Here is a 14065-nt window from a genome sequence, read left to right as displayed (position 1 = left end):
CTTCAACATTCGAGGACTTTCCTGATCTTTGGGCCGTAGGTGATAATACTGCTAGCCTGCCTCTTAGCCTACACTTGGTGATGTGATCTACAGCACCAGGAGTGGATGTATATATGTATGCATTCAAAAGCATTTATATACTGCTTAAATTTTTTTTAATCTAAGTACTGTACAGTCTACTATATATTGTTACACACCACCCACAATCTCCACTGCAGTGTGAGATTCCAGAGAGTTCCAGGCGTTTGCCCAAGGGTTCATGTTTCCTTTGGAAATGGCACACAAATGTGGTATCTTTATGATATATGGTTTATTTACACATATACAGTGGTACCTCAGGTTACAGACGCTTCAGGTTACAGATGCTTCAGGTTACAGACTCCACTAACCCAGAAATATTACCTTGGGTTAAAAACTTTACCTCAGGATGAGAACAGAAATTGTGCGGCAGCGGCACAAGGCCCCATTAGCTAAAGTGGTACCTCAGGTTAAGAACAGTTTCAGGTTAAGAACGGACCTCCAGAGCAAATTAAGTTCTTAACCCGAGGTACCACTGTATACAGCCTGAACCTAGGATGGAAGGGCTCCCAGCTTTACACTCCAAGAAGGTCTCGCTTTTCCCATAGGCACAGTCCTGTCTGTTGCCTTGCAGACTGCCCTGCTCTCCTGCTCATAGGTTAACTTCTAACCTTTCCTCTAGCACACCAGGGAAAACTGCAATGCTTTCTTTAATGCTATAACTTTAATTTATTGATTGGTAAATACAGAAAGAAAAAACAAAGAAAGAAATAAGCACAAAAAGGAGGGGGGGGGGAAAATACAATTAATTGACTTCCCATCCATCCTTCCATGGTTTCCTTCGATTATGGCTACATATTCTAGTTTAACCAAATCAATCTTACACGTCCCCTTCCCTGGGGTGCGGTGTTGTGGGAGAGCATCCGGGACCAGCTAGTGACCCGGCTGGAGTGCAGAGGGATGCCACCTGCATCATTGGCCACTTGCCGTTCAAACTGCAGCAATCTTACATCTTTATTTCCCTCCATAAAATTATAAACTGCTGAGCTTACTCCAAACTGACTGGTGTCTTAAATTTTTTCCAAGGACAAACTGCAGTCCTGGAACTCTGCCACAGGCCTTTGTTCTTTTACCCGACTCTGAGCTCAACGAGGGGCTTCACCCATTTTCCGGCTGGCACAGACTCTCTGCTTTGTTAATCGCCCATCTTTTTGCTCCCTTTGTTTGCTTTACTACTTAGTCATTTCCAGAGTAGCCCTGTGTTCCTTTTCCACTGTGCCACAAAGACAGAGATCCAGCAGGCACTGCTACCACTACTGCAACTATTATCTAGCTCAGGGTTTTCTTAAGCTTGAACAGGCAAGTGACATTGCCAGTCATTCACTCGGGAACCCTCTTCCACAAAGCCTGGGCTGGAAGAGGTAGTGGCAGCTGTGTCCATGCCCAGGGCAGGCATGTGTGGACTTGAGGGGATTTGTTTTCCCAAGGGCTAACGTCACCCCTTCAGTGATCGATGAGGAAAGACTAGAGTGCTTTTGATTTGTAGGAAGAACAGGCCCAAGGTGTCCCAGCATCACCAACAACTTCTCCCCAATGCTGTCTATAAATATGCAATACTGTCTATAAATATGCTAGTACCTTTGCTATGGGACAGCTCCCATGGTTTATGGACTGAGCACCTCCAACCAGTGTTCAAAAATGCCATTGTTCTAGGCGCATTTTGCAACAGGAAATTTCATTAGCGTGAGCAGTTTCTGAGCTCTGGGCGCAGTACTGCACCTAAGATTTCAGATTATAACTGCAGGAGGACCTTTTTCTGCCTCCCCACTTCCAGCTACTTTCTGAAGACGGGAGGAGAGACCCTCTGAGGAATATTAGGGGAGTGGGCAGGGGAAGGATTAGACCATGTGAAAAATGAACATAATATTTTGGCTGCAGTTCATTCATTTTCAGCTTTGTATTATTGTTATTTAAAAAGCGTGTCTAGACATTCTGTTGTTGCGCCCATAACCTAGGTTTAAGGTGCCATTTAGCTCCTAGCTTTCATATCTAGCAGGTGTGAGGGTATCGGTGGCAAGCAACTCATGTGGCAGTTAGGCACTGGATTAGTGATGGGGGGGAGGGGAGGTGCGGCCATCACCTGCCCCTTCAGGAACAAGGGTATTCCGTTAAAGGAATCCGGAGGTCTGGATTTCATCCGAAGCCCGCGGAGGGGTGAGGTCCATGCCATGTCCCACCGGGAGCCCAGGGGTAGAGCTTGAATTGATTGCCATCGACCAAGCTCCCTCTTTGGGTGGTTACCCTTACCAGTCTCCCTGCAAGGCGGGCAGGAGTCAGTTATAGTTTGGATGCCAGTGCCTAAGCCAATACCGCTCACATTCTGTAATCAATAAAGTTGTGGCCAAATTTTGCCCATTAATGTTTAAACTTAAATCATGTGTATTCATTTCACAGGGGGGTGGGCTGGATTGTGGCCTTTATGCACATCCTAGGTTTAAGGTGCCATTTAGCTCCTAGCTTTCATATCTCAGTTTCTAACATTGCCTCCAATGGTGAAGTGATGGCTTTGGAAAAGCAACAGTAATTCTTACTACTGGCTATGCTGTCTGGGAATGATGTGAGTTGGGATACAGCAATATTAGCCACTCCTGCTTTAATGGAAGAGGCTGGGGGCTTTCTGAATGCAAAGTGTGCACCCTACCATGCACCTATGGCTCTTCTAGTCTTATCTGCACCTCCTTCCTCCCATAGTACGCAGAGCCATCTACTAACTGGGAGTGGTGATGGGTGGTCTAAGAGTATATACATTAGACTAACTTCCATAGGTTCGTATTTCCCACAAATCAGATTCATCTGTGTTTCAACAGTAGCACCCACATTATCTCCTCTTGGTGTTGCCGTGCAGCCAGTGATAACTGGTATTATCTAATGGGAACATCATAAGAAGCTTTTTCACAGCTTCCTCCCTTCTCCAAGTAAAAGGCAAGGCCTCAGTGAGTATGTTGCTATTTCCTGACTCTTACACACGCACACACCCCGCCTAGCAGCAATCTTCAGTTCCCCATTGTACTCTTTTCTTATGCCTCTGCTAAATTTGCATTCCTTAATTTGCCATAATTTGCTTATTAGATAGTAACTGAATGGCTCATGTTTTCAAGATCTTGCTGTGCTCAATAGCAGCTGAAGCCGACAACAATATCACTCCCTTTTGTCGGAAGAGCAAGATTGCTTTGACGTGCACAGATCATATTAAGTGCATACGAGGCTTGATTCGTAATAGAATACAACACAACACTGTGCCTGTTCAGGCATTGCATCCCAGAGGAAATTCTCAACCCAGCATGAACACACACACACCCTCTGCCTCTCTTTCTCTCTCACACACATACCTACTTTCTTCCAATGGGGAGAGGAAAGGCTTAACAAATGAATAGGGATGTGCAACATTTTCTGAAACAGTTTCCCCTAGGCCATACAATTTTTAAGTTCCATTATTTTTGTGGTCAGGGCAATATGTATGTAGTACTTTCCAGTTTGTTCTTACTGTTCTGCCCACAGAAAGGAAGTGTGGTACCCAAGAATCCAAGACTCATATAATATCATTTGATTTAAATATTCTTTAAAGTCAGCATAGCTTAATGTTTTACACTTCTAAGCTCTTACGGATGAGTGCAGATCAATTATGAAGGTTGTTGTTGTTGTTAAAGGTTTCCATAACAAGAGAAGAGGATACACACACACACACACACACACACACACAATGTACAATTTCATTTAAAATATTACATTTTTCTAAATTTTAACAACCACATAATACTCATATATTTTATTCTTGGCAACATTATTTCTGAAAAGTCCTGTTGTACACTCTGCTAAATATGACACTAAAAATACTAAATATGTCCAATTAGGAAAAGGGAACTGCCTCAACCAAAGCCATGTTGACCCAGCATCATTTATGCCCAACTCTGGTATCAACTCCATGAATTGTTCCCAATCAGAGGCAGCAGCTTTCCCAGTTTTTCTAGTCACTGCATTCTTTTCCTATAGCACCATCTCAGAAAAGGCCTACTTTTCAGTAGCAGCTGGTGTGATGGGGCAAAGATGTGGGATTGCACTCCTCACACAGGCATTGCTACAACTTACATGGACAGAACTGGGGCAGGGAGATGACAAGGACAGGGTTTAACAGATGCCCCAGCAGGCCTGCCAGATGAGCTCTGCTGGTGTGCCCCATCACTGCTTTTAAGCAAGTTAAAGAGACACTTTCCCTCTGCTTAGCTAGGAAAATATAGGTCTTTGTGGGTTCATCTGGTGGCATAAACACTTAATTAGTGAACTCAGAGAAGGCTGGGGAAAAGAGGGTCAGGGACCCAAGTCCAAAAACACCAACATATGCAGCTTCTTCATGAAGGTTTGGCTTCCCTACTCTCTCTAATGCCCCTGTACTTCTTGATTCTGGTAATATTTAATGGGATGGAGCAGCCTTGTTCCATCACATTAAACAGTAATGAAGTAAGTGGCTGGTAGAGGTTCTGGCAGCCGAATATTCAGCATGCCAAAACTATTTTCAACTGGATCTTTTGCTGCCATTATGCCTGGCTGATAAAGCTTTCCTCAGCCAGGAGACAATTCTCTTCTGGCCATGGAAAGCTTTCGGCAGCCAGGGAAGCTGGCACATCTTTTCTGCCATGGATTTTCATCCAAACAGAATAATGTCAGCCATGCCTTTGGAGCATGCTTTTTATGAGTTCCTAAAAGGCTTCCCTAAACCTGGCTCAGGAAAACTTTGCAAGCGTCTCTGATTAAGACCATCCTCAAATGGCCCCCTATGGTCCCTTCACAACTGACTCTCCCAAGAATTATAGAATCATAGAACTGTAGAGTTCCTTTCCTTTCAGAAGGAGGCAAAGATTTTTGCTTTTTAGTTTTTAATCCTAAATTTTAATTCTGAAAGCCTGTCTGCTTTGTTGTTTGATGTATTCCTCCCCCCATAAATGGCTCTGATGGTCTTAAATTCTCCCCAAACAATCCAACAGCAAACAAAATAACTGCATGACATACAGAATTTCATGTATAGCTTTCTTCCATCACTGCATCTTTGAACCAGACTTTTAAAAACCCCAAACCCTGCAACTGTTTCATTTCTGGTTTTTTTGTCTCCTTGATTTTTGTGCAGCTCTACAGGAGTCCTACCAGGTATAATGGTGGCAACTCTCTACCTCTGTAACTAACAGGTGATATGAGCTTATTTAACAGAGTAATCAACAAAGCTATGGGGAGCAAGGGCCCCAGAAAAGTGCTGCTGAAAAATGTTCAGATGCTAGAGTGAAAAGATCATTCATGTTGCTGCGTGGAATGTCACACTTTTTCTTCTTGGGAAGATCTGAAGATGGGGAAAGTTGGATTTAAAAGACTGGCTTAAACATTACAGCTGAGTAAAAACCCCAGCCTTTTAAAAGAGGGCCTGCATTTGAATCCTTTCAACTACTTGTGAGAAAAGTCACACAGAGAACAATTGGAAAAGGCATTCAGATGTTTGGCTCTACTCTCTGCTTCTGAGCGCAGTCTTTCCTTGGATGTAAGTATAATGCAAATATTGTCAGCATGTGTTATCAAGAACAGGGATGAGAGAATCTGTCAATTGTGGTTTCTCTAAGTTGCTCATTTTTCTAATCTTTTGTTCAGTTCTCCCCATTTCCATGTCAGCTGCCGTGAAAATTAATTAGTGCAAATTTCTCCAAATACACATATTTTTGCAAAGCTACTTCTCCAGATAAAATGCATTCTTGTATGTCATTTTCATGACTATATGTGTTTTTTTGCACACTTTACCCTCACATAGGCATTTTTGTAGACACTGTACAACCATTTCAAAGGATGGCTGTATTTCAGTTCATGCAATGTTTTGGAAATTAAGCAGGTTTACCTTTAAATGAAAACTGAATCAAATCCTTCTCCCACGCTCAATCCCTATCCGAGCAGAAAGAAGTTGAACTTCTATCGATACTCTCACAGGGAAAATATGAAGGGTTTTGTTTGTTTGCTTGTGGGTAACTATAGACTGGGGGAGATGACGGAAAAGCTGAAAGGAGTGTTCTCTATGGAAGTTAATGTATGCTTGATTTGTTTCATTTTTTTTAAAAAAAAATCCATTTACTGCATTAGGGCTATTTTTTAAAAAAAGATTGTTCATTTGGTTGATAGCTGTGCTTGTGTAATATACTTAAAATTTTGAAATGGCTTGTGAACATATGCGGATATAAGAAAGAGCCCCATCATAACAATATCAGGGACACTTGCAAAATGGACAAAACCTTCTGGTACATATTTAAAATGTTTTTCATGGGGTACATAGAAGGGCCCGTCAATGAAGAGCCCGCCAATGGCCATTCTAGTCCAGCATCCTGTTCTTATAGCGGCCACCCAGATTCCTATGGGAAACCTACAAGCCCAAGAACACTCTCCTGTCCTGCCGTTTCTAGCAATGGGCATGTGGAAGCTTCTAACTGTGGTGGCAGAGCCAAGTCAATCTCCAAATCGATGCAATCTTTTGAATGAGATTTAAAAGCTGATCTATACAAACGGCGATGGGATGCGGGTGGCGCTGTGGGTTGAACCACAGAGCCTAGGACTTGCCGATCACAAGGTCGGCGGTTTGAATCCCTGCAGTGGGGTGAGCTCCTGTTGCTCAGTCCCTTCTCCTGCCAACCTAGCAGTTCGAAAGCACGTCAAAGTGCAAATAGATAAATAGGTACCGCTCCGGCGGGAAGGTAAACAGCGTTTCCGTGCACTGCTCTGGTTCGCCAGAAGCAGCTTAGTCATGCTGGCCACATGACCCGGAAGCAGTACGCCGGCTCCCTCAGCCAATAAAGCGAGATGAGTGCCGCAACCCCAGAGTCGGTCACGACTGGACCTTTTTATACAAGCAGCGAACATTTCAGGTGCGTCCAATTGACATGTGATTGCCGACACATGAGTTATTTTGGACTCGGAAGAGGGCAGAACGGGGTGGAATGGGGCAGGCTTATGAACACACCCGACATGCACAGGGACTGGAAATGGAACCCCCTGAACAATATGGTCACCACCTGTATTAGATTAATATCATTCAAACGTTCTATCAATGAAGAAAATATTCTGTTGGATCCAGAGAAATGTGTGCTTAATAGGACCTCCTCCACCAGAAGCTCTTGGAGGCGGCTTCCCAGGGGATCGGGGGACATTGCTGGATGGGATAAAGCAGTGGGCTGAGAGGAAAAAGAGCGGCTATGAAAAAAATGGCTGAAGGCAACCTCTGTTTTCAGGTATTCCCTGCTCTCTCAGACCCCTGTGCCACAGCTCATGGGGGAGGTTTTCTGCCAGGGAGGAGGGGTATTAAAGCCTGCTTCTTCCAGTTCCTTATGCATGCATTTCTCTGCATCTAACCCACTACATACTTGACAGTTAAATTTGCACAGGGCACAAATACTGACAGCAAGTTCAGTATGAAAATCCTATCATTTCAGAAAGCATCTTCAATCCACAGGGTATCTCCCATTTAATAAGCAAGCAATGCTTAATGGACTGAAAAACCTACTAATTCTAGCCACAAATATGCTATGATACCATTTTTTAAAAAAGAAAAGAGGAAACAGCGAAACAGGAAAACACACAGCACAGCAATGCAGCACAATGAAGAAATAAATCCTAGAAAGAAGTGTCTCTAAGGAAGACTTAATACATCACGACAGACAAGAATTCGACTTTTGTGACAAAATGACTAATGCAATTCTTAATGCATAAACAGAGGAACTAGGGCAATAGGAGCTAGACATGATTTTTACACAACCAAGTAAGCTGAAATTAGAATAGCAACTTTGTCTATATTTTCTAAATTGACACAGAAACTTTTGGGGAGAATTTAAAAAAGAGGTACAAGAAGGATTGAGAGAAAAACAAATCACGAAGAGGTACTCCACGTCTGGCCTGTTAAGACTATCCATTTGCTTGATTGTACAGGAGAATTATGGCGACTAAAGGCCTGTTTCAGATGAAGAAATTTAACGCATACAGCTGGAGGACAGAAACACAACTTTCAAATAAGAGTGTTTAATACTGGGATTAGCTGGTTCTGTTATAAATTAGAAGATTTCAAATAATTCCTCATAAAGTGGCTCCGTCCCATAAAAAGAGGAAAGGGAGGTCACCAAATCAAATCATTGCCAATGTTTGCCTCTGCCTGGACTAAATGAGTGGGAAACGTTTTCAGGCAAACAAGCATGACTTTATCGAAAGCATACTCCATTGTGGTAAGAACAGAATTATCATAAACCTTTCCAGTGCTATTCTTTCACTCTAGTGAAAATTTTAGTTATGAGTTCTATTGTGCCAAGGACAGGCCAGTCTTTTCCAGACACTTACCCTCTGACAGCATGAATAAGTCTCAGTGATGGATAGGCAGTTCGCACTTTCAATTTATTCTTAAGGATTAATGCATTAACCCACTCCACATGCTTCTCTCCGCCTTTGACCATGAAAGCAGGGATCCAAAGGACACTGTCATTCAGCATGGATAGCCTATGCACAAATTTCTCTCTGTCACTCTCATTCCGAAAGCCTCCAAATGCTCTTTGTACAACTGATGGGTTCATGGTAATAAAATCTGATTTAGTCCCCACATCGGCAGCATACTCCACCACGGGAGCTAGATTGCACCTGAAGAGGAAGAGATTAATGGAAAAAAATAAAATAATAAATATGAAACATTAACTCAGATAAAAAGGTGTGCGTGAAATAAAGGCTGAAAATGAACGTGCAAGGCTGTGGCGTCCCACATGCTTTCACAAAGCACTGTGTGGCATCTAGTCATCTAAAAAATATTGGGTGAAATCCAGAAGCATCTTAAATCCCACTGAACTCTAGAATCTTTAGAATCTAGATTCTAAAGTATACATTCCCAAAAAAGCCCGAGGCATTCCTCTTAGGAATGATAGGAGAAGAAATCAACAAAGACGACCAAATCTTTTTTCAGTATGCAACAGTATCCGCAAGGATACTGTTAGCGCAGAGTTGGAAATCATCGCATGTCCCCTCGATCAGTGATTGGCAAAATAAACTAATTGAATACATGGATACAGCAATAATGACTCAAAAGATCAGGCAACAGAGAAATAACAAATTTATTAACAATTGGAATAAATTTCTCTCATACATGGAGTTGACTCTGGGAAATGTAAAAATTACAGTTGGTGCGATATAAAAACCGCGAGGTATGAACTACGATTAGATGAAGACACTGCTGATTATACTGTTGAGTTATGGCTCTCGACGTGGTGGTGGGAAGTCTGATAATGAATCTGATGTATATAAGATATGTGCATTTAAGTAGTAAGAAACTTGAAATTGATTTATGTATTTTAATTTCTTTGATACTTGATACTTTTTTTTTGTTGTTTTTGTGTCGGTTTTTATGGAAGATGTACAAATGTTTTTTAATTGAGGTGATACAATAAAGGTTTTTTTAAAATTTAAAAAAAAAAAAAATCCCACTGAACTCAACAAGGACCTCTTACTTTATGATGCACTTAAGCAAGACGAAGAACAGCGTACCTGCTGAATGAATGGGCCACTGATTTAAAGTACGTTCCCTAGAAGATAAGCACCATTTCAATGAATGCAACGAACTTCTGAAGAATGTTTTATAGTTAGGCTGTAAGGAACTAACCAGTGCTCTTGAAATTAACAGAGTGTTCATTTACTCTAAAGGTACCACACTAGAGGAATTTGATTTCTCTGAATTCCAATGCAGACTAACCTGATCAACACCTCCCAGTCTAATGTGTAAATCATCACACAATTATCCTAGGGGTTTTGCACTTCTCCGAGTTTTGCAACACAGTTCTCGGCTTCAAAAAGTGTCAAAACGCGTTTAAAACCCACATTCCCCTGCAGATTCCATATATTAATTCAGAAATGGACAGAATGGGTTTATGGATGAGCACTGGCAGATCTGACACAGATTGGAATAGAAGGATTCATCCCTAACACACTCTCACTCACTCACTCACTCACTCACACTTATACCCTTTCGACAGTTGCCATCAGGATGCACTGATAAGAATGCTGTCATAAGAACCATCAAATTAATCATTCTGTGGCTGGTATTTCAAACTGTAATGCAGCCCTGCTCACATATTTATCTGTAAAAACATGTATATTTTTATAAAATGGTTGCCATGCTACTTAGTTGACATAAACTGACTGCTTATTATTTGAACATTGTAAAATGCTGTCAAATGTTCCATAAAACCTCAAATACCATTGTATAAGTAGCAGCTTTCTATTTTAAAATCCCAAATGTGTTGCCATTTGTAAGCAAAGGCAGGCGTGAGGGCATAGCAAACTTATTATACTGGTCACCTTGTATAACTCTAGGCATCACTACATAGGAACAGGGGACGCAGGCTGACATCAATGGAGAAGGCTACTGAGGGACTGACCTTATTGCTTCCTATAGGAAGTAGGGACAATAGCCTCTCCATATGATTTGGCTGTCTGTCCTGCAAGTCTCCTGCTAAGGATTGGATTCAGGTTTAGAAAAAATCATTTTAAAAAGCCATAGGTAACTGGGGTACATCTAGTCTTCTCAGGGCAATGTGTCCTGCCCATATTCCCCATGTCAGGCAGGATGGAGTTTGAATAAGAACTATTGCCTCCACAATGAATCATCTCAGACTGGGAGCTTCTACAGGATATGGAAGCTCTGCCCCTTCCCAGCTCTCAGCCAGCCCTGATCTGAGCAGGTGCTTCCTCAGTTTCTCAAGTAGCCTTGCATCCAGCTAGTCCATCCATGCTTGATGCAGCTCTGAAGTTCCTACCTGGTTCACCGTATCCTCTGCTCCTCTTCTGAGGAGACCTCAGGTTTGAGGCCTGGGAAGGGCTGAACCCTGACAGTTCTACAATGATGGTGGGAGCCACTAAAAGGGCTCTATCCCATGCCACCACCAACCACGCTTTCATCCTAGATGGGACACAGATAAGGGCCTCTCCATCTCATATTAGGGAAGTAGGTAGGTTGTACAAGAGGAGGCAATCCCCCTGGCATCCTGGACCCACCATTGCTACTTTAGTACAACTAACGTACAACCCGCAAATCTCCTCATAGGTTTTCAGTAATTATAATAAAAAATACATGTCCACCAGTCATAAATGACTACCAGGCCGCAGTTACCTAAATGCCAAGTATAAGCTGAAGAATACTGGAAGCATTAGATCATCACACCCAACCACCTACTGTAAATAAGATTACACCCCAATCTTTACTTTTCCCATCTAAATTAATGTCTCTTTTACTCAGAAGGTAGAAGGAAGAAAAGCTTTCCTTTGCATCTGCTCAAAATAATCTCTGGGCAGCTTTGTTATTTAAAATCTCAGTTGTTGTGATAATCTAGCCACCTCTCCTTCTATTTCAAAAAGCACTTCATCTTACAAAACACTCCTGTAAATATTTCAGCCATTTGCAGCATGGTCCATTCCACTATGAGCACATATCTGAAATAAGTGCCATTCTTCAGACTGCATATTGACTCAAGGAAGCAGGTGCATGACTATAAATATGAACAGCAAGAGTATCAGTGATTCATCACTTCCTGTGAAAGACTGCAATGCTACTGATACCTTTGTTGCAGAACCTTCCATTAATATGTTTATGGAAGGATTTAGAATGCAATCTGTGAGCAACCAGGAAACAATGGCAGCAAAAGAACTTTAGAAAGATTTCACTATTTTAGCTAACATCAGTGTTTCACAATGGGGAAATTAGTGATGCTTTTTTAAAAAAATGCATTGCAACTAAATGAAACAGAAACAAAAATTGGGAGTTCCTGTAGCTACTATCAAACATAGTTAGAAAAAGGATAAGGGTTCTATGTTGCTGCTTCTCTCCAGAGCAGAAAATTTCAGTACATTTTAGATATTGGAGGGTTGGAGGCATATATATATATTAAGTGCACTTCTGCAAGAACTCCTAATCAGGCGAAATAAGCAAAGCAAAGGGATGAAGAAGAAAAGCTGGATGATGTGAAGTCATCTTGAAAGAGTGTTAAGGCGGAATATGAAGAAGGTGGCAGACATTCAAACTACATAAACTGTGGGTGCTATGGATATTCCAGGTTGCACCACAGCCTTTAGGGGGTGGGGGAGAAATACACAATGGCTGATTCCCCATCTCTGTATACAGTGGTGCCCTGCAAGACAAATGCCCCGCAAGACGGAAAACCCGCTAGACGAAAGGGTTTTCCGTTTTGGAGGTGCTTCACAAAACGAATTTCCTATGGGCTTGCTTCGCAAGACGACAATGCCTTGCAAGTTCCTGCGGGTTCCCCCCCCCTTTTCTAAGCCGCTAAGCCACTTATCAGCTGATCCGATCAGCAGATAAGCTGCTAAAAGCCGCTAATAGCGCTAATCCGCTAATCCGTCAATGGGCTTGCTTCGCAAGATGAAAAAACCGCTAGACGAAGAGAATCACAGAACAGATTCTTTTCGTCTTGCGAGGCACCACTGTACTTATATACCATTCTCTTGACCTATCTCCAATGTTAGGCAAAACACACGAGTTACTTTGTAGGTATCAGGTAAGTGGGTATTTATAAGTTACCCACGATCAGAGAAGAAGACTTTCCCATTATGATAGAGCCCTCTCCCAGCCAGATGAGCGGGGTATAAATAACAAATTATTATTATTATTACCCTACAGATAAGGAACCCAGGACTCTCCATTCATTGTTGGACTACAACTCCCATGACTGCTGACTATTAAGCTATGCTATATGAGGCTGATGGGCTCCAACAACATCTGGAGGGCCACAGGTTCTACATCTCTGAGCTAACCTTACTAGGACTGTAAGTGCATGCTGCTTGCCTAATGTATAGATCAGGCTTCCTCAACCTTGGCCCTCCAGATGTTTTGAGACGGCAATTCCCAGCATCCCTGACCACTGGTCCTGCTAGCTAGGGATCATGGGAGTTGTAGGCCAAAAACATCTGGAGGGCCAAGGCTGAGGAAGCCTGGTATATATCTTGTTGTTAATCTGGATTTTGAAAAAGAGGAAATATATTTCTTTCCCACTGACACTCAATAGCCAGTGGTATCTGGGACCCTGATACCATGAGCCAACTGCAGTAGGTTCTTCTGCAATATAAAAAGTAAGCTACTAAAATCCATCAAAATTTTATTTTGCATTTATATTTTGAGGTTTCATTAATGTCACTTGAGAGTCCCCACTTTCGCAAGCATGCAGTATGTAAATCTACAGGCATGAGGCCACTCATTCTGTGCAGAAACAAATTTAGGAAAGTGAATTTTATCTTTTTACAGTACCTATTTATGGACAGTGTGTTGCTTTGCTAAAAACAGTGGCAGTGGTTTCAGCATGCTGCAATTGATTAGTTTGAGGAAGAAAGAACAAAGTGGGGGAAAGAACTCACATTCTCAGTTTTGAGTTGCATGAAGGATGCTAAACATAGTTCTCAGATTGTTTCATCTGTTGAAGCCAGTAGTTTGTAAGGGCATGAAAAAAATAAGCAAAAGGGATATATTTAAATTTCAGGGGGAAAGAGAATATAAGGTAGCCAGTTTCACCCGTGTTTCACCCAAGTCTCTTGAGAGTGAAAGCCTCTCCAGTCCGGCCATCTGGCCTTTAGGCAAGATTAAAAACCTGCCTGGTAAACAAGAAATTTTCAGACTATATGAAGAACGACTGTTTTCTTTTTTTTAACGAAAATGAACATTTTTAAAATAGTTGTCACTCGTTTCAGTCTCTCATTGTTGATCTGCAAAATCTCATCTCTTTTGGAGGGCCAAAAACACGTTCACTCATTCTTATTTTTTATAGTGACTTTTTCAGTTTTGGATATAAAAGAGTCTTTGGGGACCTGCATGGCCTTTCGTGTGACAGCTTCAAAGGCTAGTTTTTCCATGTGAATAACAGGTAGCAAGAATAACACGGCATAAAATAATGATTGTCATCCTTGATCTATACATCTACCTTCTGAAATTACTCTAATG

The 14065-nt window shown here is 41.9% G+C and overlaps 1 protein-coding gene across 1 annotated transcript in view; it reads right to left on the bottom strand.

Annotated features, from left to right (window-relative positions):
• The window catches only part of ST8SIA4 (ST8 alpha-N-acetyl-neuraminide alpha-2,8-sialyltransferase 4), an 85779-nt gene that overhangs the window by 43916 nt on the left and 27798 nt on the right, over positions 1-14065 (bottom strand). Inside the window, exon 4 of the mRNA XM_083464617.1 lies at positions 8422-8715. Coding sequence (XP_083320743.1) covers positions 8422-8715 — 294 coding nt within the window. The remainder of the gene's footprint in view (positions 1-8421; positions 8716-14065) is intronic.

Source organism: Podarcis liolepis (assembly GCF_965112155.1).
Source record: "Podarcis liolepis genome assembly, chromosome: 11".
Lineage (NCBI taxonomy): Eukaryota > Metazoa > Chordata > Lepidosauria > Squamata > Lacertidae > Podarcis > Podarcis liolepis.
Note: the sequence above shows the minus strand (reverse complement) of the source record. Positions and strands in the feature narration are given on the sequence as shown.